The 26,313-nt window shown below is 39.3% G+C and overlaps 1 protein-coding gene across 1 annotated transcript in view; it reads left to right on the top strand.

Moving 5' to 3' along the window:
- The first annotated feature begins 299 nt into the window (after positions 1-299).
- PHRF1 (PHD and ring finger domains 1) overlaps positions 300-26,313 on the top strand; it is a 38,365-nt gene continuing 12,351 nt past the window's right edge. The window contains 13 exon segments of the mRNA XM_087716120.1: positions 300-369; positions 3,032-3,146; positions 6,752-6,865; positions 7,467-7,690; positions 8,168-8,251; positions 9,205-9,326; positions 11,264-11,364; positions 11,729-11,901; positions 13,924-14,053; positions 15,301-15,428; positions 15,621-15,808; positions 17,640-17,762; positions 24,612-24,766. Of these exon segments, the coding sequence (XP_087572246.1) occupies positions 3,056-3,146; positions 6,752-6,865; positions 7,467-7,690; positions 8,168-8,251; positions 9,205-9,326; positions 11,264-11,364; positions 11,729-11,901; positions 13,924-14,053; positions 15,301-15,428; positions 15,621-15,808; positions 17,640-17,762; positions 24,612-24,766 (1,633 nt within the window). The 5' untranslated portion in view covers positions 300-369; positions 3,032-3,055.

The following is a 26,313-nucleotide window of genomic DNA, read 5'->3' on the forward strand; positions in this document are numbered from 1 at the left end:
GAATAAAGCAATTTGGCAAAAGCCACGGCAGCAATCCTATGGGTGCCCTTCTTTGGCCAACTTCAGGCCGATATCGTATCCAGAGCCACCTGTGGCGGGAGCAGATTCAAAAGTGCAGTTTTAACGCGAATCTTCCTTCGGAATTGGTGCAGCCGAAACAATGTTCCATGTTTTAATCACGATCCACTCTTTCCCCGAAACAAATGGTTCCATACTTTCTGTTCCTCGCATCTGGTGGATTAAGTAATGTAGCCCGGAAGAGATTCCATCCTCTTCCGGGTCAGCGCAGCCATTGGAGGCGCTTTCGGCCTTCAAGGAGGCCCAGTTTCACGTCGCTTCGGTTCCTTCCGGGATCTCTATTTACAGACGGTTAGTAACGGTCACGGGCGCCCGTGCGCACCCTCTGTCCGTTTTTCGACATTATCCCGCGGGCTCGCCTCCTGGCAGGTGAGTGGAAGTCAACTGTGCTGCATTAGTGCCACCCTCTCCCCTCCGGATGCGACCCTCCAGCTGCCCGGGAGGGGAAGCAGCCAGGCGGCCCGAAATTAAAGCTGCGGGCAGAGGAGCTTTTGATCTCCAACCGGCGACGGGCTTGGAGCCTTGCGACGTTGCAGTCTGCGGCTGCTGTCCCAGAAAGATCTGAGGGTCGGAGAGGCGGGGAGCGTTGTATCTGCGAGGATATCCCTTTCCGTGTCGTTGTGTTATTTCCACTCGTGTTTCTGAGCCCGGTGTGGTCTGGAACCTGGGCGACCGCCCCCCCTCCCTTTCCCCTTCGCGTTTCCCTCTCTTGGGCAATGTTTTCGTCTCTCACTTAATGACGTGGCTGCAATGCTTGTTGTGCTCTGCCTGTTTTTCCCCTGGGTGTATCGGCCACGGAACTCTACTAAGACCGAGCTTGAAACGTTGGAGCGGATGGTTTGCCCTTAGTCGAGTGTGTAAAAAGTGCGCGTTTGTATTATTTATCTTAGATACCCTCAAAAGACCGCTTACAAAAAACGGTAGGGGAAAAAAAGAAGAAGCGACAGAGATACAAGAATCACAGCAGCGGTTAATTAAAAAAATGCCTTGGAAAATACCAAATGTCTCAGTTTGGGGCAGGAAAATATGTTAAATGGGAAGGGCAATGTGAACTGGGAAGGTCTGGAAGCTTCTATTCCTGGAAAAGGTCTTCTAGCTTCGCTTGGAAAGGACAATTGGGTGAAGGTTTCTGAGGATGGTTGTAGAGCCTAGGCAAGCCCATGTTGGGGAAGATGTCCCTTGAATGGTCATTGGGGCTTTAATGATCAGCAACAACACTGATAATAGAGGAAATGTTTCTGCTCCATATACCAAACAGATTCAGTATAATTACATATAATTTTGGACTGAGATTCTTTAATAAAGATTTAAATATGAAGATTGATTTGTGTTTGTGTAGGTCAGGACAAAACCAGAAATGACTAAGACTTCCAGTGTAGCAGGGAGTATGTCAGAAGATGTTAAAATATTATTTAATCAGCAAGGACATACCATTTTTAAAATAATATTGCATAGTCTAAATTCAGAAGCAAAATCCTAATGTATATAATTATCTGGAAGTACATTATGGGTAGTTTTTACATGTGTGTGTGTACAGGTATAATCCCCATTATGTTCAATAGGACTTCCAGATAAGTGAGAACATGAGACAGATAAGCAACAAATATGCCCTGATTAATATGGGTTTAGATGAATTGATTGCTGCATGCTGTTTCTTAGCATACACTTTATTAATTTTTAACTGCCTTGCACATACTGTATACAAACAATTTAATCACCTGAAGTTTTCATATAAAATCTTTACAGCATTTTAGTGTATTAGTATTGTATTTGAAGGCATATCTTTTCGGACAACATTTCATTAATGTTCGTAAGAATCTAATATGGACATATGAATGTATGCTTTTCAAAGCAGCAGTTAGAAACTACTTTGTATATACTGTGTGTGTGTGTGTTTGTGTGTGTGTGTTTGTATGTATGTATGTATGTATGTATGTATGTCTCACTTTTGTTCAACAAAGTGATGCAAAACCTGCATTTACAAGGAAATCCTGAAATAGTGTTGTGTATTAGAAATGAGGAGGATTCATTTTTTAATTTTCATTCAACATATCTGGCAATGTAACTGTAGAACTGAAGCAGAAAATCTTATTGTTGGGTTCATTTTCCTCTTCACTATATTTTGGACTAGAATCCATAAAATTGTTAACATAACCTTGATTATTTCCGTTTGTTAAGGACACTTATATAACCTTAGACTGTTATGCATATCCATAGGATACAGATAGGACTAGAAGAACTATGCCTGATGTATATAATTGTAATGCTTGATGTATGTTCTTTGTTGCTTTTGAACGGATTCTTTTTCAATAGAAAAGAATGTGTCTAGGCCATGGGCCTCAAATGTTTGAAGGGACCCAAATCCTGGCTATATGAGTATTGTTGGCTGAAATATTTCTGCAGCAGCTATGCATTTAAATTTTTGTATTTATTGCTATAATTGCTGATAAATAGATTAAAAAGAAGGAGAAATACTGCGTATAACATTTGCTAGATTTATATTCGGCCTTTCATTTAAGGTAGCAGGCATATTATTCATGCTTTGTGTTTTTCTTCACAATTGTCCAAAGGCACCAAATGAGCTTCTGAGGACAGACTAAAGTAGCAGTCCCCAACCTTTGTGGCTTGGTGGCCTGGCTGGAAGGGGGGAGAGGGGAACCAGTCTGTGCAAGTGGTGGGCTGGTGTGCGCATGTGAGAATGCAATGCCGATCCAGTACTTGTGCAAGTCAAGGTGCACACACATGCACCGGCCACCCGTCACGCAGCCCAGTTCATTATGGCCCAGTAGTAGACCATGGAACAAAAAGATTGGGGAACCCTGGACTAGAATATGGGTCTCCCTGATTTCAGTTTCCAACCACAGGGGTGTCAAACTCAATGTTATTGAGGGCCACATCAGGGTTGTGCGGGTTTTTTTTTAACAAAAAATTTCATTCTGCTTTACACTTGTAGGAAGCCAGTTCCAAATGCCCCACAATGGATGAAGACAGCCAGGATGAACTCATAAACAAGAATGCTGCAGTAGGCAAAGTTAAAAGAACAAATGCGCTGCTCTTTAGTGATGCAGGTAAATGAAATTACTCAGTGTGCATTCCAACTTTCTGGTTTTTAATCAACTAGTATTTATAATAAAATATCTCCTAGTGGTTTTGATAATTTCTTGGCTCCATAGTTGTAAACATTCAAACACAGACATAGTTTTAACTCCTATTCAGTTTAATGCTTTGCTGGCATTAATGAGCTAAGAATTCCTACAGGATAAAAATATTCCATGAATTCTTTTGCTTTCTTTTCACATTAGGATGAGGAGCCTGATGCCCTTGCTTCAGTTTTCAAAGCCCTTTGTTAAGTGATCAATTCAGATCCATGGCGAGAGCAAGTTCTCTCTTTTCTAGTATATTGCTAGGTGAGAGAAAGTTGTAGTTCTGCTCAAGCTTAAATGGTTCCACCCACCCATATTTTTGAACTTACCTGTCAAGATCATTTAGTTCCCAGAGATTGCCCGTAAAGGAATGCAACATTAAAAAAAAGACCTTATCCATTCCTTTACACCGGACTTACCTTTTCTGGGAAGTTTTTTTATATGGGGTCTGTTAAAAGTTTAAGAGGTCAAGGAGAAATTTGCAGTATGAAATTCATACTGTAGGACTCCTGCCTATATTCTAGGCCCATGATGGTGAACCTATGGCACGAGTGCCACAGGTGGCACTAAGAGCCAATTGTTAGGGCATGTGAGGCGTTGCCCTGTCAGCTCCAGTGTGCATGTGCGTGCTGGCCAGCTGATTTTGGCCTTCTTTTGAGGCTGTTTTTCGCCCTCTGGGTGAAAAACCAGCCCTACGAGCAAACTGGACGTTCGGGAAAGTCACTTCCGGTTTGGCCATAGTGCCATTTTTTGCCTTCAGGAGGCTTCCCTGAAGGCTCCGGAGGGCAAAAAGTAGACTTATAGCCAAACCGGAAGTTCCGGTTTGGCCGTAGGGGTGTTTTTCGCCCTCCAGAGTCTTCAGGGAAGCCTCCTAAAGGCTTCAGAGGGCGAAAAATGGCTCTACGAGCAAACTGGAAGTCCGTTCCCAAACTTCCAGTTTGCCCATAGGGCTATTTTTTTGCACTCCGGATGCTTCAGGGAAGCTTATGAAGCCTCCAGAGGGCCTGGTGGGGGGAGGCAGGGGAGGCTGTTTTCGCCCTCCCCAGGCTCCTAGAAAGCCTCTGGGGAGGGCAAAAAAGTGTGGCAAAAGCAGGGGGGAGCGCTGGTTATGTGCGCATGTGCACAGGGGGGAAGCGCGTGCATGTGCACTGGTTCATGCACATAGCATTAGAGGTGTGCCATTCCCGTGCCTGACCCTCCTGTGCTCCCCCTGCTTTTGGCATCACTGCTCTAGGCCCGAGCAGCTTTATGGGTTAAGTCTCTTAAGTATTGACATAAACACATTCTTGGTCAGATCAGAGCCTGAGGAATTTAGTGTGGCTCCTTTGCGTTGGTTCAAAAGTGGACATTATGCATTTCTGCATTGATCTAATAATATCTTGGAAATTTATCAAAAATGGTCTGTGTTACACTTAGTTCAATTATAACCTGTTTCAGCTCAAAATATCTGAATGAATGCATAAAGTCAGTACGGGCCTTAATTTTGTAGCTTATGTGACCCCCCTTGGATCTGAATAATATCTCAGTTTGTAATTTCTGAGTCATTTAGGGTCAACGTTTTTAGCTTTTAAAGAAAAGATTTAAAAAAAACCTGTAGCTGGTGGTTGCAAAGTTTATGTGACAAGTGATCAGACTGCTAATGATTAACATATCAAGCCATCCTGGCTCCTTTCTCTTCCCAGAAAGTGAGCTGTCCCTTTGAGTGTCCAGAAGCTGAATCTTTAAAATTGAAAAATTAAATTTGATGGTTAGCTGCTATGGATAGTAATGATCCCACTCCCCCCCAAAAAAATATTCACAGAAACAGAAATATAAGGTTCTCTGTAAGAAGAAACAAGTATGTCAACTGACAAAGTGGGACAGACCAATTCACTCAATCTTAAAAATGATATCCTGTTCTGCTTCCTTGTTTCTATCCAGGTCCAAAACTAGAATGCATAATCTAATAACATATAAGACATGGGATGCTCGCTATTATGTGCAGTTCCACAACCAGGAATTATGATATACATCCAGTAATCACTAGCACTCTCCTAACTTGGCATCCAATCTCCAAACCATTTTAAAAGTGGTAAAATTACTGGAAGGGACTTCACCTTCCCACAAGTGCTGAAAGAAAACCCTAATTGGTGGGCTGCTGTTTTGACCCCCTCTATTCACTAATATCAACATTTCTCTGCAGATCTCCAAAGAATGAACAGATGTTTTATTTTTGCCCATTCACTCATATCTAATTTTCAGAGACTGCGTGGATAAGTCCCTGCAGTTCTTGGCCTGATTTTCAGAAGTGGTTTGCCATTGCTTCCTTCCAAGGGCTTAAAGTGAGAAGCCCAAGGTCACCCAGTTGGCTTTGTGCCGAAGGCATGGCTAGAACTCACAGCCCTTCCTTTCCTAGCCTTGTGCCATAACCATTACACCAAAGTATCTCTTAATTAATTATAATACCTTACAAAAAGGACAACAAAGCCAATCTAATTATCATCCTGTCAGCTTACTATGTATAATTAGCAAATTATATTCTAAACTTTTTTATAAGCTTGCTGATTTACTGGTCCAAAAAAGAATCTTCTCAGTACAGCAAGTCAGTTTTAGATAAGGTTTTTCTATTGCGGTTCAATGTGTTGCTCTGCAAAGTATATTAACCTTCCTGGAGGTTCTTTCCAAATTACTTTCATTGGTCTGAAAGAGGCATTTTTTTCATTCTTTATATTCATTCATGTGAGAGGTTGTGGCAAAAAGTAGCAGCATAATCTCCATTGACCAGTGGCTCCTGCAATCAATTATGATCTTGCATGAATAGATTGCAGTGCAGGAGAACTGACTGACTCTATTCGAACTTCTAAGAGAGTAAACAGGGATGTGTCCTGGCCCCTCTATTATTTAATTTATGCATTATTTATTTTGTTCAAGCCCTTACTAAAACCAAATTTCACCCCTCTGCTCGGACCAGTAAACCAAACTCCATTCTGCTATATGTCTATGCTGCTGCAATCTTGTCTGTTTCCCAAATAAAGCTGCAACATAGCTTTTGGGCCCTAGCATCCTACTGCCAATCTGAAATGCTAGAAATCAACCATGTGAAAATTAAGGTCCTTCTATTCACCAAACTACCTGGAGGATCAATAATGATAAAAACTGAGATCAAAGCTTTCAAATGTCTTGCCATCTATTTCCAGTCATTTTCCCAGGAAGCTTTCCTCTTCAAACCTTTCTTTGCAATCTCAAACAGCACTAATGCAATCCTTAGATATTCAACCCACAAGGGTAACAACTATGTGCCCTCAGCAATTAAACTTTTTGAAACCAGAGTGCTAAGTGTTTTGTTATATGGCACACAATGTTGCATTTTCAAGGACATCGGTGGGGCCTTAGAAACTATACAATGTTAATTTCTGAGATCCTTACTCCAGATTCTCCATTTGGTTGCTAACACCCTTCTCCAGGTAGAATTCAGTCAAAGACTTATTTACTACTTTACATTCTAGTTGATAATGCCCTTTCTTGATTTTCTTTACTGTGTTTTTCAAAAGAAAGCAGTGATGGAAATAGCGGAGACTCTGATGACACAGGAAGTGAGGATGAAGGTGATACTGATGAAGATGGAGATGAAGAGAATGAAGAAAGTGAAGATGAAGATCTAGAAGGTGATTATAACAACTCTTTCAGTAATATTAATTAAAGACGTTTTACATTAATGAGCTATTTTTACAGCTACTTTAGATGAGAGTAGTTGCTAACTTGCCTAATTTGCATCAAATCACTATAATAATTGAACTGTAGACAAGCACATTCCTCTTATAACTGTTTTGGTTGCTTGCTAGTCATTCATAGTATTAAACATAGTATTAAAGGCTGTCATCCAGGCATGGTATACACCCATTCATGTGCGCGCATACAAACACAGACACGGGGGGGGGGGGTTACTCTTTGTCACATACAATATGAGTCTGATACCCTGGCCCTCATCTTTGTTGGCAATCAGGATTTAGGAGGACATATAAATGTTACACCTGATTCAATTATACTTAATTTGTGCATTTCTTGTTAATAAGTCTGGGTCACCAATGACAATAGAGATACCTAATAAATATGTATCTAGTATTATACAGATAGTTTTCAACTCTTGCCTAAGCTGCCTTACTCTTTTCTACTGTCTCATGTTCCAAGTAAAATAATTTTCCAGCCTTCCAGAACAGGTTTGGTGATATGTATGCATGAGACTATTGGGTTTTTTTTCTTCGTAAGATACTGAAGAGGAGGAGGCAGAAGATGACATGGAAATGACTTCTGAGCAACCAGAATATTCTATTAAAACGAAGCCTGAACTTAATGGAGAAATTAATTCTTCTACCGATGAAGATGCTGAAAACTGCCCAATATGTCTCAATACATTCAGAGATCAAGCAGTTGGAACACCTGAGAATTGTGCCCATTATTTCTGCTTGGATTGTATAGTTGAATGGTCTAAAGTAAGAACTCATTTAATTGATAAAATTATGCTAGAGTTGATGCTATTTTGTGAGCTTTGTGACTCTTTCATAATGTGTCTTTTTACAGGTCATATTTGGTTGGTAGCAAATAATCATTAAAGATCCTCTAAAGTTCCCCCAGAAAGTTAATTTGTATATACGTGTCCTCGGATTATTTTAATTATTATTCTTTTTCAATTCTTATGGTTAATAATTGCTGTCTGCTCTTAAAATAGTTTAGTGTTCTCTGGTTAGAATTGAGAAATATAAATCCAGATGTTATAATAAATGAAACAAATGCTGACAATGTACATACAATTATTTCAGTTCAGACTTACTAAGCTCTGAAAATAGAAACATATCAAGTTTTTAAGGCAGGTCCTCAGCTACATATGAATTTTAAATTTATTTAAAAATGGAGATGCTTTTGAAATTGGTAAATTGTCTCATCTCCCCCTCCGTTGTTTTTTTTAACAGAATGCCAACTCTTGTCCCGTGGATCGGATCATTTTTAAATCTATTTGTGTTCGTGTGCGCTTTGATGGAGAAATTTTGAAGAAAGTAGGTATTTTGTTTTCTTTAAAATAGCAAAAATCAAGAGTATGTTTTGCAAAACATAAACAGCATTTTCTGTATCTGCTTTCTCATTTCTAATCTACTCGTAATTCACTGTTGTGTGCTTTTTCTGGATTTAATCTTTCTGAAATAACACAGTTGGTAGTATTCACCAGTTTATAATGAGGTATGTAGGTATGCAGATCTTGGCGTATTCGAGTCTTTTACGCTTTGCTCGCACAAGCGCGAAGCCAAAGGCACCAGCCTGAAGATAACGAGTGTGACCTCGTCGAAATGTCGCCAAGATACTGTCAATCTTACACGGGAAAAGACCTGAATATGCCAAGACCTAGATAGATAGATAGATAGATAGATAGATAGATAGATAGATAGATAGATAGATAGATAGATAGATAGATAGATAGATGATAGATAGATGATAGATAGATAGAGATAGATAGATAGAAATAAGAGATAGAGATAGAGATATATGTTTTCATACATATCTATATCTATTTATATCTATCTATCTCTCTATCTACACAAACACACACACACACACACACACAATAAATATCTTACTGCTCCTTGTTTAATTTACTTTCATTGATCCAGTCACGAAATTGAAACAAGGAACAAGTAAGAATACATAGAAAGAACACAAAGTAACATTTGGTAACTCTGATATTTAAACTGAAAATGCTTTTGGTTTAAGTTTTTTTAATGTTACCCTTTAAGCACTCTTGAAGAAAAAAAAATCTATATAAAATGGAAAGAAATTAACTTTATAATATGGTGACACCTCTCCTTAAATCTGACATCATGATGAAAAAAAAAACACACAAAAAGCTCATGTTTAGACACAATTAGACAAAGCTGAGTTGTGGTACTTGTTTGTACAGGAACGTTGCTTGTTTTACTGTGAACAATGCAAAATCTCCTTAAAATGTTTTCTTTAGATACCTGTTGAGAATACAAAATCTCAGGAAGATAGTCTGGAGGAAGATCCCACCTTTTGTGAAGTATGTGGTCGAAGCGACAGAGAAGATCGCTTACTGCTTTGTGACGGATGTGATGCAGGGTAAAGAAAAAATCTTAAAAATCTTTCTTGATTGTAACATTTGTCAAATGCTTCTTGAGATTAGGATTTCCCTTGAGGGTGTTAGTTTGCTTTTAATATAGACGATGCCACATTTTTGTTGACATACCTGACCAGATGTGTCCTTTAAACCTTTCCAATCATTCATAAGTTGTATGTTTGAAGAGTGACAAGGATACTTTGCTGTATCACATGGTAACTGGAAATCTTTGGCAGGAATATAATTGCTTCAGGTGAATCTGGTTATAAAGCTTCACACTTTCACTGTGATCTCTGACCATAGGGCACTTTGTACTTACTTGCCTACAGTTATAATTTTTCTATTAGATCTATTGACAAAGATGGGTTGCTCAAAGATGGACAGGGTGTGGCCACAGTGAGTTTTTTGTTTTACTCTGCAGTTACAGGTTATGAATATCTAAAGAGATATCCTCATACAGAGAATTTCAAAATATATATTATCTCTCTCCTTAGCACCGCTCTTAGTTAACATACATTATAAATGTGTTATATTTTAAGTAAGTGATAATTGGAATCGTGACCCGTCAAAACCGCGGAGGACAAAATCGCGCTTGACGAAAGCGCACATTTGACGTCATCACAGCGCGACGAAAAAAATTAAAAATTGAAATAAAATTAAAATTAAAGCAAGCCGATTCACATAAAGGTAAGGGTTAGGTTTAGGGTTAGGGTTAGGTTAAGGGTTAGGGTTAGGTTTAGAGCGTTAGGGTTACGTTTAGGGTTAGGTTAAGGGTTAGCATTAGGTTTAGCGTTAGGTTAAGGGTTACGTTTAGGGTTAGGTTAAGGGTTAGGTTTAGGGTTAGGTTTAGGGTTAGGTTTGGGGGGGTTAGGGTAAGGTTTTCGCTTTATTTTTACATTTTTTGATCACAGCGCGATGTTTTCGTCACGCTGTGATGACGTCAAATGCGTGCTTTCGTCGAGCGCGATTTTGTCCTCCGCGGTTTTGTGGTGGAACCATTGGAACATGCAACCTTTTCTGGTTTCTTAGATTTTTGGTAAATGTTTTTTCTGGTGAGACCGGTCTATCAGACAACCTGGTCTACCCAAATATAGAATGGAGCATACTGCTTTCACCTTTCAGCCCCAATCCAGGAACCCTTGCAGGCAGTTGCTTTTGCGACATCCTCAAAAATAGCTTGTCGCGAAAGCAACTTCCTGCAAAGGCCCCTGTATTGGGGCTGAAAGGCAAAAGCAGAAGCAGTATGCTCTGCCCATATTGGGGTAGACCAGGTTGCCCTGATAGACTGGTCTCACCATGAAAAACACTTAATGTCTCCCCTGGTGTAGCTGACAAACCAAGAAGAGCCCATGGTTTAGAGGTTAATACATCTACCTAATATGTAAGTAATAGCAATAGCAATAGCAGTAGACTTATATACCGCTTCATAGGCCTTCCAGGCCTCTCTAAGCGGTTTACAGAGAGTCAGCATATTGCCCCCAACAATCTGGGTCCTCATTTTACCCACCTCGGAAGGATGGAAGGCTGAGTCAACCCTGAGCCGGTGAGATTTGAACCGCTGACCTGCTGATCTAGCAGTAGCCTGCAGTGCTGCATTTTAACCACTGCGCCACCTTGGCTCTTAGTAGCCCGGGTTCAAATCCCAGATAGGCATGGCTAGCTGTTGAGAGCTAAATAGCTTGAAATAGATCTGTACTAGTCTCTCTTTATTTTTTTGGCAGTAAATATAAATTCAATACAGAAATAATATTTTGGTATTTTGTTAGCTCTTGGAATATTGATTCCATATCAACAAATGTCTTGGTCTGATTAGAATAGGAAATTGTGCATGTACATCACTCTCTGTATAAAGGATTAGTCTACATAATAGGCAAAAGGGCCTGGTGTTCTCTTCTACCTTTACAGTTTTGTAAGAATCCCTTGTATACTCTTTCTTTAGTTACCATATGGAATGCCTTAATCCACCTTTAAGCGAGGTACCTGTAGATGAATGGTTCTGTCCGCCATGTGCACCTGCAAATGCTATGCCTGCTGAGGCTGGCAAGTATTTTCTTTATAACATATTTTTAGTTTGAATGACAGAAATTAGTTTTACAAAACATACTGGAATTTAATTTTAACATTACTGTTATCTTATAGAAGCATAGTTGCAATGAAAAATCTTGTGAAAAGATTTATTCTACATAGTGCTATTACATGGCAGCAAAATTCAGTAACCAAATCTTGTTGCTTAGATGTAGACAAAGGTTTCAGAATGGTTGAATGTCTTGCATACTTAAGTTGTTAATCTAAATATCTATAGATGAACTCATTCATTTGTGAACTATGTAGCACTTGGTCTCTAGAAAGGTGCTCAAGTGATGGTTGAAATATAGCTGAAAACTGACACATATCTTCTTTTAAGAAACAGATCAGGTGAGCGAAGAGGAAGTTGCTTCACTCATCGCTGATGTAATCCCTACCACTAGTCGACTGCGTCCCAGTGCCCGGACACGAGCTATTGCTAGAACACGCCAAAGTGAGCGCGTGCGAGCCACCGTGAACCGAAATAGGATAACAACTGCGCAGAGAATTCAGGTACAGTTTAATCTGATGGAATGATATAGTCTACGGACAGCTATCCCGTAAATCAGTGGTCCCCAACCTTTTTATCGCCGCGGACCAGTCAGCCTTTGATAATTTTACCGTGGCCCGCTGAGCGCGCGCAGGGGTGGGGGTGGGGCGTTGTTCACGACAACACATTGATTGCGTACCTGCGCGGGGCTCTCTTCCCTGGAGCCTTTGCGCACGGCCCAGGAGCTTTTGCGCACGGCCCAGGAGCCTTTGCGCTGCAGCGATCATGTCCCCCGGCCGCTGCAGCGATCATGGCCCCCGGCCGCTGCAGCGATCATGGCCCCCGGCCGCTGCGTGGCCCGGTGCCAGGTACTCCACGGCCCGGCACCGGTCCGCGGACCGGGGGTTGGGGACCACTGCCGTAAATGACCAAGGGTAGACAGCATAGCATTGTTTGCCCGTAGGAAAGGAATGAGGTACATACTTGCAATCATTTCTGGCATGTAAATCAAAAGTGTGACGATTTCTGGTAACAGTTCTTGGGCCCAGTGATTTAAGTACATGTTTAACAACAACAAAAAATCATACACACACATACTGTTGGTATTCATTACTCATTTGGTTCTGTAGATTTGTATAGAAAATATAGAAAACCCTTCCACTGATTTTTTTTTTTTTTGAACTTTTCTGTCCTTATATTCTAAAGTACTTTTAGAATGGAATAGATTTTACAAGAATCTTGAAGCTCCTAGGCTGGCTATAACTTTGCAGGACTAAGGTAATATGTAGAGGTAGTCCTTGAGTTTCGACCCCAATTGAGCCCAAAATGTATGTTGCTAAGTGAAACATATGCTAAGTGAGTTTGATCCCATTTTACGACTTTTCTTGCCACATTTGTTAAGTGAATCACTGCAGTTAAGTTAGTAACACTGTTGTTAAGTGAATCTGGTTTCCCACTGATTTTGCTATATAAATCACCTGACCATTGTGATGCTGCAATGGTCATAAGTGTGAAAAATGGTCACAAGTCACTTTTTTCAGTGCCATTGCAACTTTGAATGGTCACTAAGTGAACTGTCCTAAGTTGAAGACTACCTGTACTTTGTGTCACTGCAGACATGCAATATATAAATATAGTTCTAAATATATAATTTCATTTAAAGGTATGTAGGCATGTACACTCAACAAACAGCTTAAATTGAGCCTGTTGTGTGTGTCATGCGGGTCACCACATAATTGTGTCTGATTTTATGACCTTTTTTGCGATGATTGTGAAATAAATCTGATTCATTAAGTGAATGTTATCTGCAGCATCTTTTTCTGGAAGCCAGTTACCAGTTAAAAAAACAACCCATAAATTGTGGTCTAATGATTGCAGAATAATACAAACAGCTATAAATGTGGGGAAGTTGTTGAGTGCCCAAATTGTGATCACATTATAATTTTGAATTCTATGTGAATAGTTTGTACGTTGAGAACTCTGTGTGTGTGTGTGTGTGTGTGTGTGTGTGTGTAATGACATCTCTGAAGTACTACATAAGCACCCAGAGCTACTCCACTTCTAGAATGAATGATGCAGTCAAATTCACAATGCTTTAAAATGTTGACATTGGCAAAATTACATCCATGGTCTAAAGGTAACTTTGGTTAAATTGCAGAAAGAGAGACTATTTGCCTTGGGCTTATATCCGCTTCCTGCAGATCAATGCAGAAGGTCAAGAAATGCTTAAAATAGATAGTTTTCACACAAGCGTTCTGTGGGCAGGACGTTATGTTCACTTGTGTTTCCTAATGGAATGATGGATACATTGAACCCGATTCACCATTTATTTGCTCTACCAATAATTTATAGTAGAGACAAATTTATGACTTCCTGGGCGGAAGGACTTTGAAATGATTGAGAGGGAAACATCTGCTGATAACAAAGAGAGGACATAATTTGGGAGAAAGGTTAGAGGGGAAAGATTTTCTCTTTTCAAGTGAGATTTGCGAATTTAGCATTAGTTAGCTTCAGCCAGTAATCATAAACATTTGTCTTGATTTTAGCATGTACCAAGGTACATTATGTCTTCCTTTCTTGACGAAGCAATTGAGGCAGTTGCAGCGGGTCTGAGTACAGCTGTGTACCAGAGACCATTAACTCCTCGGACCACAACCAGGAAAAAACGAAAAGGAGGTAATTCAATCACAATAATGCACTTAGTTGCATTTTCTAGGGAAGCTTGTCATGTATTTCCCTTCCCCTGCCTTCGTGGAAAGTAGAATTGGAGGAACGTGCCTGACTTGTCCACCCATTGTGCCCGTACAGTTCTGATTGAACTCAGATCTCTTTGCCTTTAAATTCAAGTGCCCCCACCCCCATAGACTTCATTATTTATGTAATGTTTCCATTCCACAATGTGTTTCCCCAGTGTAAGTTAAATAACTTCTATTTAATAATGCAGAGGTTGAACAAACAAGACAAAAAGGAACATTCTTATGAAACATTCTTTTTTGGGGCGGAGGGGGGATAGCAAAGGGCTCAGGATGGCAGAATAGGTAGAAAATTTTTCTTTCAAAAATTTACAGCTGAAAAATACAAGTGAGTGGAGGACTTTCTGTGTGGTGACCGTAGCTTTCAGTACAGAGCAATGCAATTCCTGTATACAGAAGCTTATTAATTAATGGTGATAAGCTTTGATAAGCATATATATACATGGCCATAGATCTAATGAAATCTGTGCATCCCTATATTAATGCATAGAATTGCTTTTGATGAGAAAAACCATTCAATTGGCAATTAACGCAGGTCAGAGATGTATAAAGAGTGTGAAACTCGTGCTGCTTGGTAAACATGAGAAATGTGGCATGAGTTAATACTTTGCATTATGCAGTCAATGAAATTGTCAATGCACTCAGACGATCAGATATCTCAATCCTCCTAATAGGTTTGGGCAAATAGATGTTCCCTGTGGGAATTTTAAGAACACGTCCTGTTTCTGCGAGGATGGCATAGAGACATGGCTGATCACAATGCATATGCTTGTTAGAACACTGTGTAGCTGATGGGGGTATTAGTCCCTACCATTCCCTCTAGCTCCAAATTGTATTTCTCTTCTCTCTGAGGAAACTGGCACATTTTTAAACTAAAAGGTGCACAGCAGCCACCCCCGTTTTTCTTTTCTAAAAGAGACTGCGAAGCATTCCTGAAAATAAAATGAATGCTGGTGTTGAGTTCTTTGTTTTGCATCATAAGGTAATTAGTGGGTAAAGAAGAGATTGAGAGGGTGGTGGTGAGCACAACAGCCTGTTGGGGACGTTGAAGTTTTGTCGCTCATGCAGATATTCCAGAAAGTCTGTCCGAAATTGCCAACTGGGGTGGTGCAGTGTAATAAGAGTCCCAACAGAGCATCATCTCTTTGTTGCAATTTCCATTTAATTCAGGCAGGAGAAGAAAAACCACCAGTAAAAAATGGCGCACCAAATCATCATCTGCTGGGAAAAAAGGCGCTGGAACGTGGAATAAGAGACGCAAGCATCGGACAAAGAGGAGAAAGGGGAAAAAAACCCAGGTATTCTCCCACACTGTTTTCAGGAGTGCAGAAATATAGTTGATTAATCAAGTAGCATGTTTTATTGGGATTTTAAAAAAAAATCAGTGATAATTTTTAAGAGAATGTTGGTGGCTGCTGTTGTGTATTTTCTCTTTTGCCTCTTAAGTTAACTGGACATTTTTAGCTTAGCTAACTTAATGTTCTATCCAGGTGAGGGCTGAGGTGACAGCTCGTTCTCGAATAGCAAAAACTCTTCATCTTGGCAAGCCTATACGTGGTACTTCAATCCCTTCCATCTGCAAACCAATAGAACCGTCACTTGGGTTTATGAGAGCTGATATTGGAGCTGCCTCCCTCTCTGTCTTTGGGGATCCCTTTGAACTAGATCCATACAACAGGTAAGCATAAGATAAGTGGGAAGAAGATAATGTTTAAAGAAACCAGAGTAAGACTCCAAGTGATGTCATGTTTGGAATGGCTTTGAACAGATCAAGGCTATTATCTGATGCTCACTTTTCTTTAAAAAATTTCAGTGCATTACTAATAGCAATAACAATAACACTTATATATCGTACTGCACTGATAGTGCTTTTACAGCCTACTCTAAGCAGTTTACAGAGTCAGCATATTACTCTTAACAATCTGGGTCCTCATTTTACCCACCTCGGAAGGATGGAAGTCTGAGTCAACCTTGAGCCTGGTGAGATTCGATCTGCCGAACTGCTGGCAGCTGATGATCAACAGAAGTAGCCTGCAGTGCTGCACTCTGACCACTGCGCCACTGTGGCTCATAAGTTACTCATCTTGAAGATTAATGTTTCAATTAATGGAATCTCTCTGTAAAGAACTGTCAAGGTTGCCCAAATTCTAGCATGAAATCTGAGTGTAGCAATAACAGTAGCATTTAGACTTATGTAGTGCTTCATGGTGCTTTACAGTCCTCTCTAAGTGGTTTACAGAGTTGGCATATTGCTCCCAACAATCTGGGTCCTCATATTACCAATCTCAGAAGGATGAAGGCTGAGTCAACCTTGAGCCATTCAGAATTGAACTGGAATGAGCAGCGAGTTAGCCTGCAGTGCTGCATTCCAACCACTGCACCAGCACGGCTCTGTATCTCTTCTTTTGTGTATTTTGATATTTTCAGTGGTACATATTTCAAGTCTGAGTATATTACTTGTCTTGTTTTGAGAAGCTCATATTGATGCTTTCCTCATATTGAACATTTTACTTGGCACTTTCTTCCTCTTGATTTTTTTTTCTTCCTCTTAACACAACAGTTTGTTAAATGTTTCATATCAATACTTCCAATGTAATGGGTTTTCTCGTTTTGTTTTGCTTGAAACGGAAAACCTGTAGAATGTTCCATTTCCTGCCTGGGCTTTGCCAGTATGACCACTCTAGGGGTGATCTGATGATTTTCCAGAAATTAATTCTCCAACTGGAAACAGTTTGATGTTTTGAACATGGCTCATTGAAGCAGACTTGTTTATCAAAATACACCATCTGGAACACCATAAGCTATATTTTGTTCATAAAATTAACTTCTAGAAAAATGATAAAACTCACAAATAGCTCAATCAGTATGCCAGAGGGAAAAAGTTATGTTCTAGAGTTTTCCAGAATGTTTCACTCTCTAAATGTTAAATTGTGTACTTTCCTATTTGGGGCTCTTAAAAAAAGTTTAATGTGTTCCTTATGGCAATTTCGACAGTTCTCAGAAAGAAATATTTGTGTCTTTTTGAATACTTACTGCTAATACAGCACTGATTGCATGTTGCATTAAACTTGCCAGGAAAAAAAAAGTGGCTCTAGTGTCAAAGTACATCCTGAAATTTACTCAAGAGAAATTAATATGTTGCACTTGTGCTTTCCTTCAATTTCAATCATCATCATCATCATCATCATCATCACAACAACAACAACAACAACAACAATAGCACCACTTGAACACCTTCAGCATTGACAATCCCCATCAGTCAATTGCAGAAGGCAGCTCTACTTAGAATAGTTGACATCCTGCAACAATTCCTTGAACAGCATCAAACGATAATGTCTGCCTATCCAGGTCCTTGGGAAGGACTCCATAGGTGGATCAAAATTGTCAAATCCAGTCTAAACATCTGGTTGACTGTGGGACCCACCATAATAATAATAATAATAATATAAGTAATAAAAATGAGCTATGATTGGACATTTTCAGTGATTTTTGAGTTTTTCTCTCTTTAGCAATGAAGAACTTCCTGTTGCTAACTCAGCTTCACCAATGAGCACCAAAAGAAGATGTCTTTCCCAGTCAGCACTTAGATCACATCGCCCTGTTGCTAGGCCGGTGGCTGTTGGGCTCCCAGGGTAAGACTAATCAGAGAAGATGCTTATATAAAGTACTTGCTTGAGCTTTCTAACAAAGTTTTCTTCTGCCTGGTGATCTCTTATGATTTCTTTGCATGCCACATCGAAAAGCTATCGTTTCCTCCAGTGCAAGTAATATAAACAGAACATATACCTTGACAGTCTTGATGGCTAATTGTCTTTGGATAAGATATGCATGGTTTCTTTCCATTTTTCTTCTGCTGAAAAGATCACAGCTAACATATTAGTATAGAATAGAATTAGTATACCTAGCTAATATTACAAAAGGAACATTTTCATGAATTCTGAAACAAAGGAAAGTTAATGAGGAAGTAGTGCAATAATAATGATTCAAGAGTTGCATTTATTGTGCTGCTTGCTAACAATTTGTGTTCCAGTATAAAGCCTATTTGACATAATGTATAGGATCCTGTTATAAACTTTTTGTTCAGTTAAAAAACATATACTTCCAAGAATATTGGGAAAAGCCAGCATGATGTAACAATTGAAGTGTTGAATAGGAGAAAGAAAACCCAGAATCTAGCCCACCCTCAGCTACAGAAGCTCATTGAGTAATTATGGGCCAGTCATTCTCCCTCAACCCAACTGATCACACAGAATTGTGTTGGATTTGGGGGGGTGGGGGTGGAATAGGAGAAAGGACTATAAGTACTACTTTGAGCCCCTGAATTAAAGATGGGATATAAAGTGAATGAAAGATTCGTGTGGTAAGCTCAGAATATTTAACTTAGAATATTTTTAAAAATACTGAAAAGAACATTGAATTAAAAAGTGAATTTCCTGACAGAGTAGCAAAAGGGGATCTTTTTGCTGTTATTTTGTACATGCATGTATAGCTTTAGAATTACTTGAGAAATACAGAATTTTACAATTCTGTCTAGCTTTCTCTTTTAAAAAAGCTTAACGTGTCTGTACTAAAATGGAGTTTAGCAAAATGAAAATGTTCAATGTGTGCCTTGGTGATAATCATCAATATTAATATATGGTTAATGTTTACATGAATATGTGCATATATACTAACTTCATACTAGTTGATTCTGTTTTTGTAGGTATATGAAAACATTTAATAGTTTTCTCAATATGTGGAAAGTATGGTAGTTGAAATAAATGTAGTTTAAGAAATTGCATTCTTCTATAGAAAATCTTATAGGTACTCTAAACAATTGATGGTCAGAATGAGGCAGTTCTGTTTGCAGCCTGGGGATGCATCCTAAAGGATGCAGGAAATATTTTTCTGATGTACATAAAGTACGGAGTGTATATTTCTGAATGACATTGTAATCAGTATCCTCTATTTTGATGGAGAAAGCTGAAGAAGAGAAAGGCCAAAGCCCTATTCCTTTCTTTGATACCCAGTTCTGCCTTTTTTTGGTGTGTGGGAGAGGGGAGGAGGAATGGGGATAGAGGAAATGTTACAGATTTATAGACCGCAGAAAGTTGATTTCTGTTTTAGAGAAATCAACTAAGCCAAAAGGTAGCTTTATGTGGTGTGTGAATCTTTGTTTATAAGCCATAGTTTTTGGCTCTATATACTGAGAAAACACAACCTGGGTTGTTTAACAACCATCTTCAAACAAGCCATGGTTAGTATATACGTTTCTTTCTCTCATTCTATTTTAAACATACTCCGCATTTCACTATAAACATTTTTGTTTCTTAATTTGTAATAGAAAATGTAAAGGAAATGTTTTTGTTGTTGTGTAAGCATACTTCTTCATGTAGGCAGTCCTCAACTTATAACCACAATTGACTCCAAAATTTCCATTGCTAAGCAAGGCACTTGTTAAGTGAGTTTTGCTCCATTCTGTGACCTTTCTTGCCACAGTTGTTAAGTGAATCACTGCAGTTGGTTAAGGGAATCCAGCTTCCCCATTGATTTTGTTTGTCAGAAGGTTGCAAAAGGTGATAACTTGACACCAGCAGCCATCATAAATACATGCCAGTTGCCAAGTGTCTGACCATAGGGATGCTGGCAGTGGTTGTAAATATTAAAAATGGTCACAATTCACTTTTTTCCAATACTGTTGGAACTTTGAATGGACACTGAAGGAATAGTTGTAAGTCTACAACTACTTATATTTATTAATATTTCTCTTTTTTATGTTTGCTTATTTAGGCAAGGATTAGATACCAAGCATTTTATACAAAATTCAAAACTTAAAGGATGCAGTGTTCCAGATATTCAGCAATCTATAAAAAAGCTGGTAGCCCAGCCAGTCACAAACTCCTGAGATCTTTAGAGTAACCATTTCTAGTGATGAGTTTGTAAGATGCAACTCGTTTACTTCCTGTTAAATAGTGACCATGTTCCTTTAACAGGCGTATGAGAAGGAATGTTGGGTCTGGGGGTATTCTTTTGCAGTTGGAGACTTAAGTCAGGGATTGGGGATTTGGCCAGGCAGGACGATTACTTGTGGGTATGAGAGGAAAGGGCAAAGGGGGGCTTACTTCAAGTTTTGGAGGAATGAGTGAGACAGCTTTATATCATTGGCCTAAAATTCTTATTTATTTAATTAGATATGGCACCAGCTACCTCTTTGGTTCTTCTTACAGGAAGAGAAAACAGGCCCCTGCTTTAAAAGAGCTGACAACTGAAATATAGGGAGATAAAAGTCATGAGCTAATCAGAGGAAGTAGCTGAAGTGACTGTGGTCATTTTTTTTAAAATGTGAAATGTATCAATATCATCTTAAAGCAATTTTTGAATTGCTTAAACTTAGCTACAGTGGAAACTGACCAACGCTTTGTGGAAAAGTGGGTTTTAAGGAAGAACTTGAGAACACAGCAATAAGAGAAGTGGCATCATAGGTCTTGCAGGCTCAGAGCAAATAACTGTTTCTGGATCTTTGCTACACTATGTGAAATCTTTCACTGTTGGTTAGGAAGAATAAAAGGGGACGTTGTAAGTCATCCAGCAGTGCTAGAATTTGTGGTTCCAAGCTGTTCTGGGAAGCTTTTTTTCAACCTAATAACATTTGTATCCAAAATCCAAGCCAGTACAGTTGCAGTTGAAAACGCCATGTTGTCAAAGGCTGCTTTTTTGCCAACCACCTTTGGATAGTATGATGATATTTAAGGGAATTCAGATATAAGCAAACTACACATAATTAGAAGAAACCATGTTTATTATTCTTTCCTGTCCACAGTCAATATAGGAGTCAATGAAGTCAGTTTTCCATATCAGGAGTACTAGAAGATATATTTAAGGATGCATTCACTTTGTGAATGCATTTGGCTCTCTTTTCCTTCAACATTTCTGTAAAAGTAGCTAATTCACAATTGCTCCGTGATACTGAATGTGCCAGATTATTTTTTAAAAAAATACTTGGTATTATTTATTTTACCTGGCTTTCTTTTCAGTCTCCTCTTCCCCCACATATTTCTATCCTAGGTATGCTGTGAAATAGGTAGTAGAGGGTGAGAAAGAGAGAAAGGATCCTAGAGTTTTGTCTAGTGAATTTGCATACAAGAAATAGTTTCCAAGTTTAGGATTTGAAGAGGGTCATTTGGCTGGATTCCTGCTCCTCTCCCCAAGAATTATAATAAAAAAATGAAGTTTCTGTCATGTGGATCCATGCCTGTAAAATACTATTACTATTAATACATATGCTTTAAAGTTTAGGGAGCTTTCTGCTTCCTTTTTATTAGGAGCCAAACTGTAAGCTGAATACACTGAGATGTCCCCTCTAGAGCCAGAGGGCCAAAGCTCATTGAGATTTAGGGGAGAATCTACTAAAGAGCAGGAATGCAGCCAAATGTTAACCTCCAAGGAAGGCAAGTTGAAGGTGAGTTTCTACAGGTAAGGTGAAACCAAAATGGCACCAGTAGGAATGCCAGAATGACATTCCAACATGGGAGCAATTCATTGGGGTTTCTTTTTTCTTCTTCAAAATATGTATTGAATTTTAGTTGAACATAAGGGTTTATCAGTTTAGTTATACATTTGTAAACTGTCCTTTGGAATTAAGTTCTTGGATGCAGAGTATTTTTTTTTAAAGAAAAGAAATACAGGTAGTCCTCAATTGGTAATCACAATTGGAACTAGTAATTCTTGCTAAGCACCAGGGCTGCTAAGCAAAACATCACATGACCATGGTGGACTCTTGAACTCACTTCCATTGGGGTTGTTAAATAAATCACCTGCAGTTGTTAAGCAAGACATCACATGGCAGTGACTTGCAGTCTTGCTTTTTCCGTTGACTTTGCTTGTTGCCACCCAGTTGTTAATCACACAAATAGTGATCACATGACTGTGGTCATAAACATGCACCTACGAAGGATTCAGTTGTCAATCATACGATCTCTGGGATGCTGTGATGGCCATAAATGATCATAGAATTGATCATAGAATTAAATTTTCAGTACTGTTACAGCTTTGAATGGTTGCTAAACGTAGTCAGTAAGCAAGGCCTACCTGGATAGTTTTAGATGTCACTTGTTCAAAGTGATTGCCTATCTAGCATTAACTCGTGATGTATTTACATAGCTATCTTTCATTATTTCGGCATTTGCAAGAAATATTCGTAGTGACAAAACTCAAAGCAATGAGTTGCATAGAGCAAAAGTCTCCCTTGGCTGGAACGATGCCTTCAGTTACCGGGAAGCTTTCGATCTGGTGCAGTTTTGCTCTTTGCTGAATAGGAGTTATGCTCTGAGGTTTCTCCATCTTGCTGTGTGGTGTGGATCACAGATCAGTGAGAGTGTTGCTGCTGGGGAAGAGAGAATGGGAAGAAGAGTGGACTAATATCACCTCTTCCCATTTTGCCAGTTGACATGTTTTGAGATGATCCCATGAAGTTGACATAAATTTCAATAAGTTTACCTAAAACCGCTCAGTCAAAATAATATTCAAATAATCCTATTAAAAAAGCAGGTTATAATTATTTGCTGAAAAAAAGTAGTTCCTGTAGGCAGAGCAAATTATTTGGACATGGCTTACCATAATGTAGGTGGTACTGCAAAAAAAAAAAATCTATGAATTCTGAATTCATCGTATTTCTAGTTGAGAACACAAAGCAGGGCCTCTTGCGTATGATCTTAAGATTGAGACACATTTGTATAGATAGAAGAGGATTTAAGGTGCTCTGTTATAGATTTTAGGATCACTTGTTAATCGAAACTTAGGGTATAAAATTGAAGATATATATTTCATTTGCCAATTCCAAGCAAATGCTCATTTTGAAAGAGAAAAAAACTTCAATCATTCTAAGATTTATTTCTCCTTTGTTTTTTCTTCCTTTCTACATATTGCTTTTTTGCAATTCCTTTTCTATACTCTTCATGCGGAATGGGATGTGCCTTAGATTGTAGTGTGCTATGTTATAATTTAAAAGCCCACTTCGCAACTATTTTTTTTAAGAAACTGAACTGTTGCATCTGATACTTACATTGAATTCTTAAACTTGCAACACATTTAATTCAATGGGATTAAAGAATTGTGGCTTTTTCTTTTTACATTTGGTTGTTTTTAACCATTGTATTTATTTGGGCATATAATTCACTAGTTAAAACCCAAATGCATGGATAAAAAGTAAGACTTCAGCTGACACTGAAAAATAAACAGTATAGGTGATAGCTTAACTTCAGGAGTGAAAAAAACAGTCATAAGTTACTTTTTTCAGTACTTTTTAACTTTGAATGGTTACTAAACAAACTGCTGTAAATCGAGGACTACCTGTACAAAATCTGCAGCAAAGAAGGCCCACTTCTGCATCCACATATAACATACTAATCTTAGATTCTTAATTTAAAATTTGAAGATAGTTGTTACTGAGAAGAAGAGGATTTAAGTATGTGTTCCTTTAAAACCTGTGTTACAGGTTTTCTGGAAAATGTTTCAAACAAGCCTTTTCTATATTTTCCACCAGCTGCATTTTCAGTTTGTCTTCAAGGATGGCACTGTGTAACAAGCACTGAGGTAGCTTAACCATGAACCTAGTAGAACAGGTGTCAGACTGGATTTTTTTTGGGCCGGATCAGCATTGTAGTTCTCCATGGGCCGGCTGCTGGTTGAGACAGAATGGACACCACCTGCAGCACTTTGCCGGCCAAAACTGGGCATGGGGGCTGTGTGCAGCCCCTTTGCACCCCATTTTGGCTGCCAGAGGCACCGTGCACAGCCCCCCTGCGCCCTGTTTTGACTGCCAGAGGCACCACGGGCTGGTCCTTTGCTATTTCCAGGCCGGCCCTGCGAGCCAGATTTGAGCACCCCGCTGACTGAATCTGGCCCACAAGCCTTGAGTTTGACACCCCTGTTGTAGAAGATAGACTACTTTGACTTGGCATTATTGCCCAGAAAAGATTGCACTTCATAGTCCAATTGCTCAAATGCATTCCAGGTAACTGAGGCCATTTGGGTGCTGATGAGAGAGAAGAGAACACTGGTCTGCTTTGCACTTGGTCCTTCTGGATCATTGCCAACCCATTCAGAGTCTGAGTTCTCCCCAGTTCCCATAAACACATACTACCCATCTTCAGCCCTTTCAGGATTTTCATTTTTTGGGGCTTCTACCACACCTTGGATAACCTTGCATGGACGTATGGGATACAATATTGCATTTTTTCCAATGCTTTTCCTTCTGTAGTCTCTAGAGAAAAAAACTGTACCTGAGCTTTTGTTTCCTTATCATAATTGTTTTATTTTTTGTGCTGCCTTTTTTTTAAAAGAAAGAACGGGCAGCAGTCTTTTAAAATAAGTGTTGCCTGTGTAAAACCATATCATTGTGCTGAGTTCATGAACTGTACTTCTGAACTTCTAAGGAAAGCTAATTTACTAAGTTGATGCAATTGGCGTACCTCTGTGCAATACAAAAACTCTCTGATTTATAGGAGGGGTGTTCCTGCCTTGATAACTGAGCCAGAAGCTGAACCAGCCCCTGTGCCCGACTTGTTGGGGAGCATCCTGACTGGACAGAGCCTCCTTATGATGAGTGGTTCTGATGTTGTTATTAATAGAGATGGATCCTTAACAGCAAAGAAAACTGGTGAGATCTAAAGCTTTTAACAGCCTTAGTTTTTATTTTAGTTTTACTATTTAGTTTTATCTTATTTTATTTATTTTGATTCATATAGCCACCCATTTCAAAAATGTGGCTCTAGGTCAGGAGTGTCAAACTCGCTGCCTTCGGGCCGGGTGTGACACATGCTGCCCCCCCCACCCCCATTTTAGCGAAGGGATATGTTACAGGACAACAATGTGTCATTGCGAGTTTCACACCCCTGCTCTAAGTGGCTAACAAAATGTACATAGGGAAAAACAAAATCGCACAATCCAAACAATCAGAAAACAAGCTATATCACATGCACACATGGAGGGGGGGGGGTTCCCTCCCCAAGCTCCAGAGGCTTTCCTCGAACCTCCAGGAGGGCGAAAATGGCCTCCCCTGCGCTCCAGAGACCCTCCGGAGGCCAGAAACAGGCCCATTTCTGGTCTTCCGGAACTTCTGGGAGGCCTGTTTTTCGCCCTCCCAGAGTCATATATGCCATGGAAGAAAAGGCTTTTCTTCCTGAGTGCTACCAAACAACACTCTGAAATGGACAGACCTGAAGCATGCCCCTCCTGCGGAACCTGATGGGAATGGGTAGAAATATTCATGGAGAGATGGTTCTGCAGGTGGCCTTCCTTCAAGCCATGGAGGGTTTCAGAGGTGACACCAGCATCTTGAATTACACCCAGAAGCATATTGGTAGCCAACGCAGCTCTTGGAGCAGAGGTGTCACATGTCACATTCTGTACCAGGGTAAAGCTTCTGATTACTCTTTTAAGGGCAGTTCATGTACAGTGTTTTACAGTAGTCTCATCAAGAGGTTTACTAGGGCATGAGTGATTGAACAGAATCTCCCGATCCAGGAAAGGATGCAACAGACAAAGGACCAGGAGCTCTTGAAGCAAGAGCTTTGAGTCTAGAAAGAACTCCAGATTGCACAGTGGTTTTTGTCTGAAGTACTGCCATCCTGTTCAAAACCAAAGCTGAAATGTGCCCAGAGCCAGGCGGGGATGAAGTGTTCAAATTCCCAGAGCCATTTGGTCTCACGAGGACTGAGTATTGTCAATGCAAAGCATAGGTGGACTGAGTCTAAATCTATACATGTGTTCTGGGTTTTTTTTTCCCCTTAGAAGAATATTTTAATTTTTGTAATATTTGGTTAAAGACTAAGATAATTACTACATTCACATTCTGCTAACATTAAATCTTGGGTTGGAAGCAATTAGAGAATGTTTATGCTTATTTGTTTCAAAAAAGGAACTCAATATATGGAATATCTAGATTTTGTAAAAGGAGACAACTTTTAAATCTGGAAGCAATACAAATAGATGTTTATGGAATTGTTTTGAAATAGCTTATCATATAAGAGGGGTTTTCTAAAATTAAGATTAATTTTAGAAACAGAGCATTGATTTGAGCATGAGCAGATCACTTACTGCTGTGTTAAAAGCCCCTAAGATTGAATGTAGTATTTCAATATGTGTTAATTAACTTTGATTATATCACGAAGCAATTGCCAAGAGAAGTATTTGAGAAATCATTTC

This window comes from Thamnophis sirtalis, unplaced genomic scaffold, assembly GCF_051295495.1.
Source record: "Thamnophis sirtalis isolate CommonGarterSnake01/CBP01778 unplaced genomic scaffold, rThaSir2_p1.2 scaffold_1, whole genome shotgun sequence".
NCBI lineage: Eukaryota > Metazoa > Chordata > Lepidosauria > Squamata > Natricidae > Thamnophis > Thamnophis sirtalis.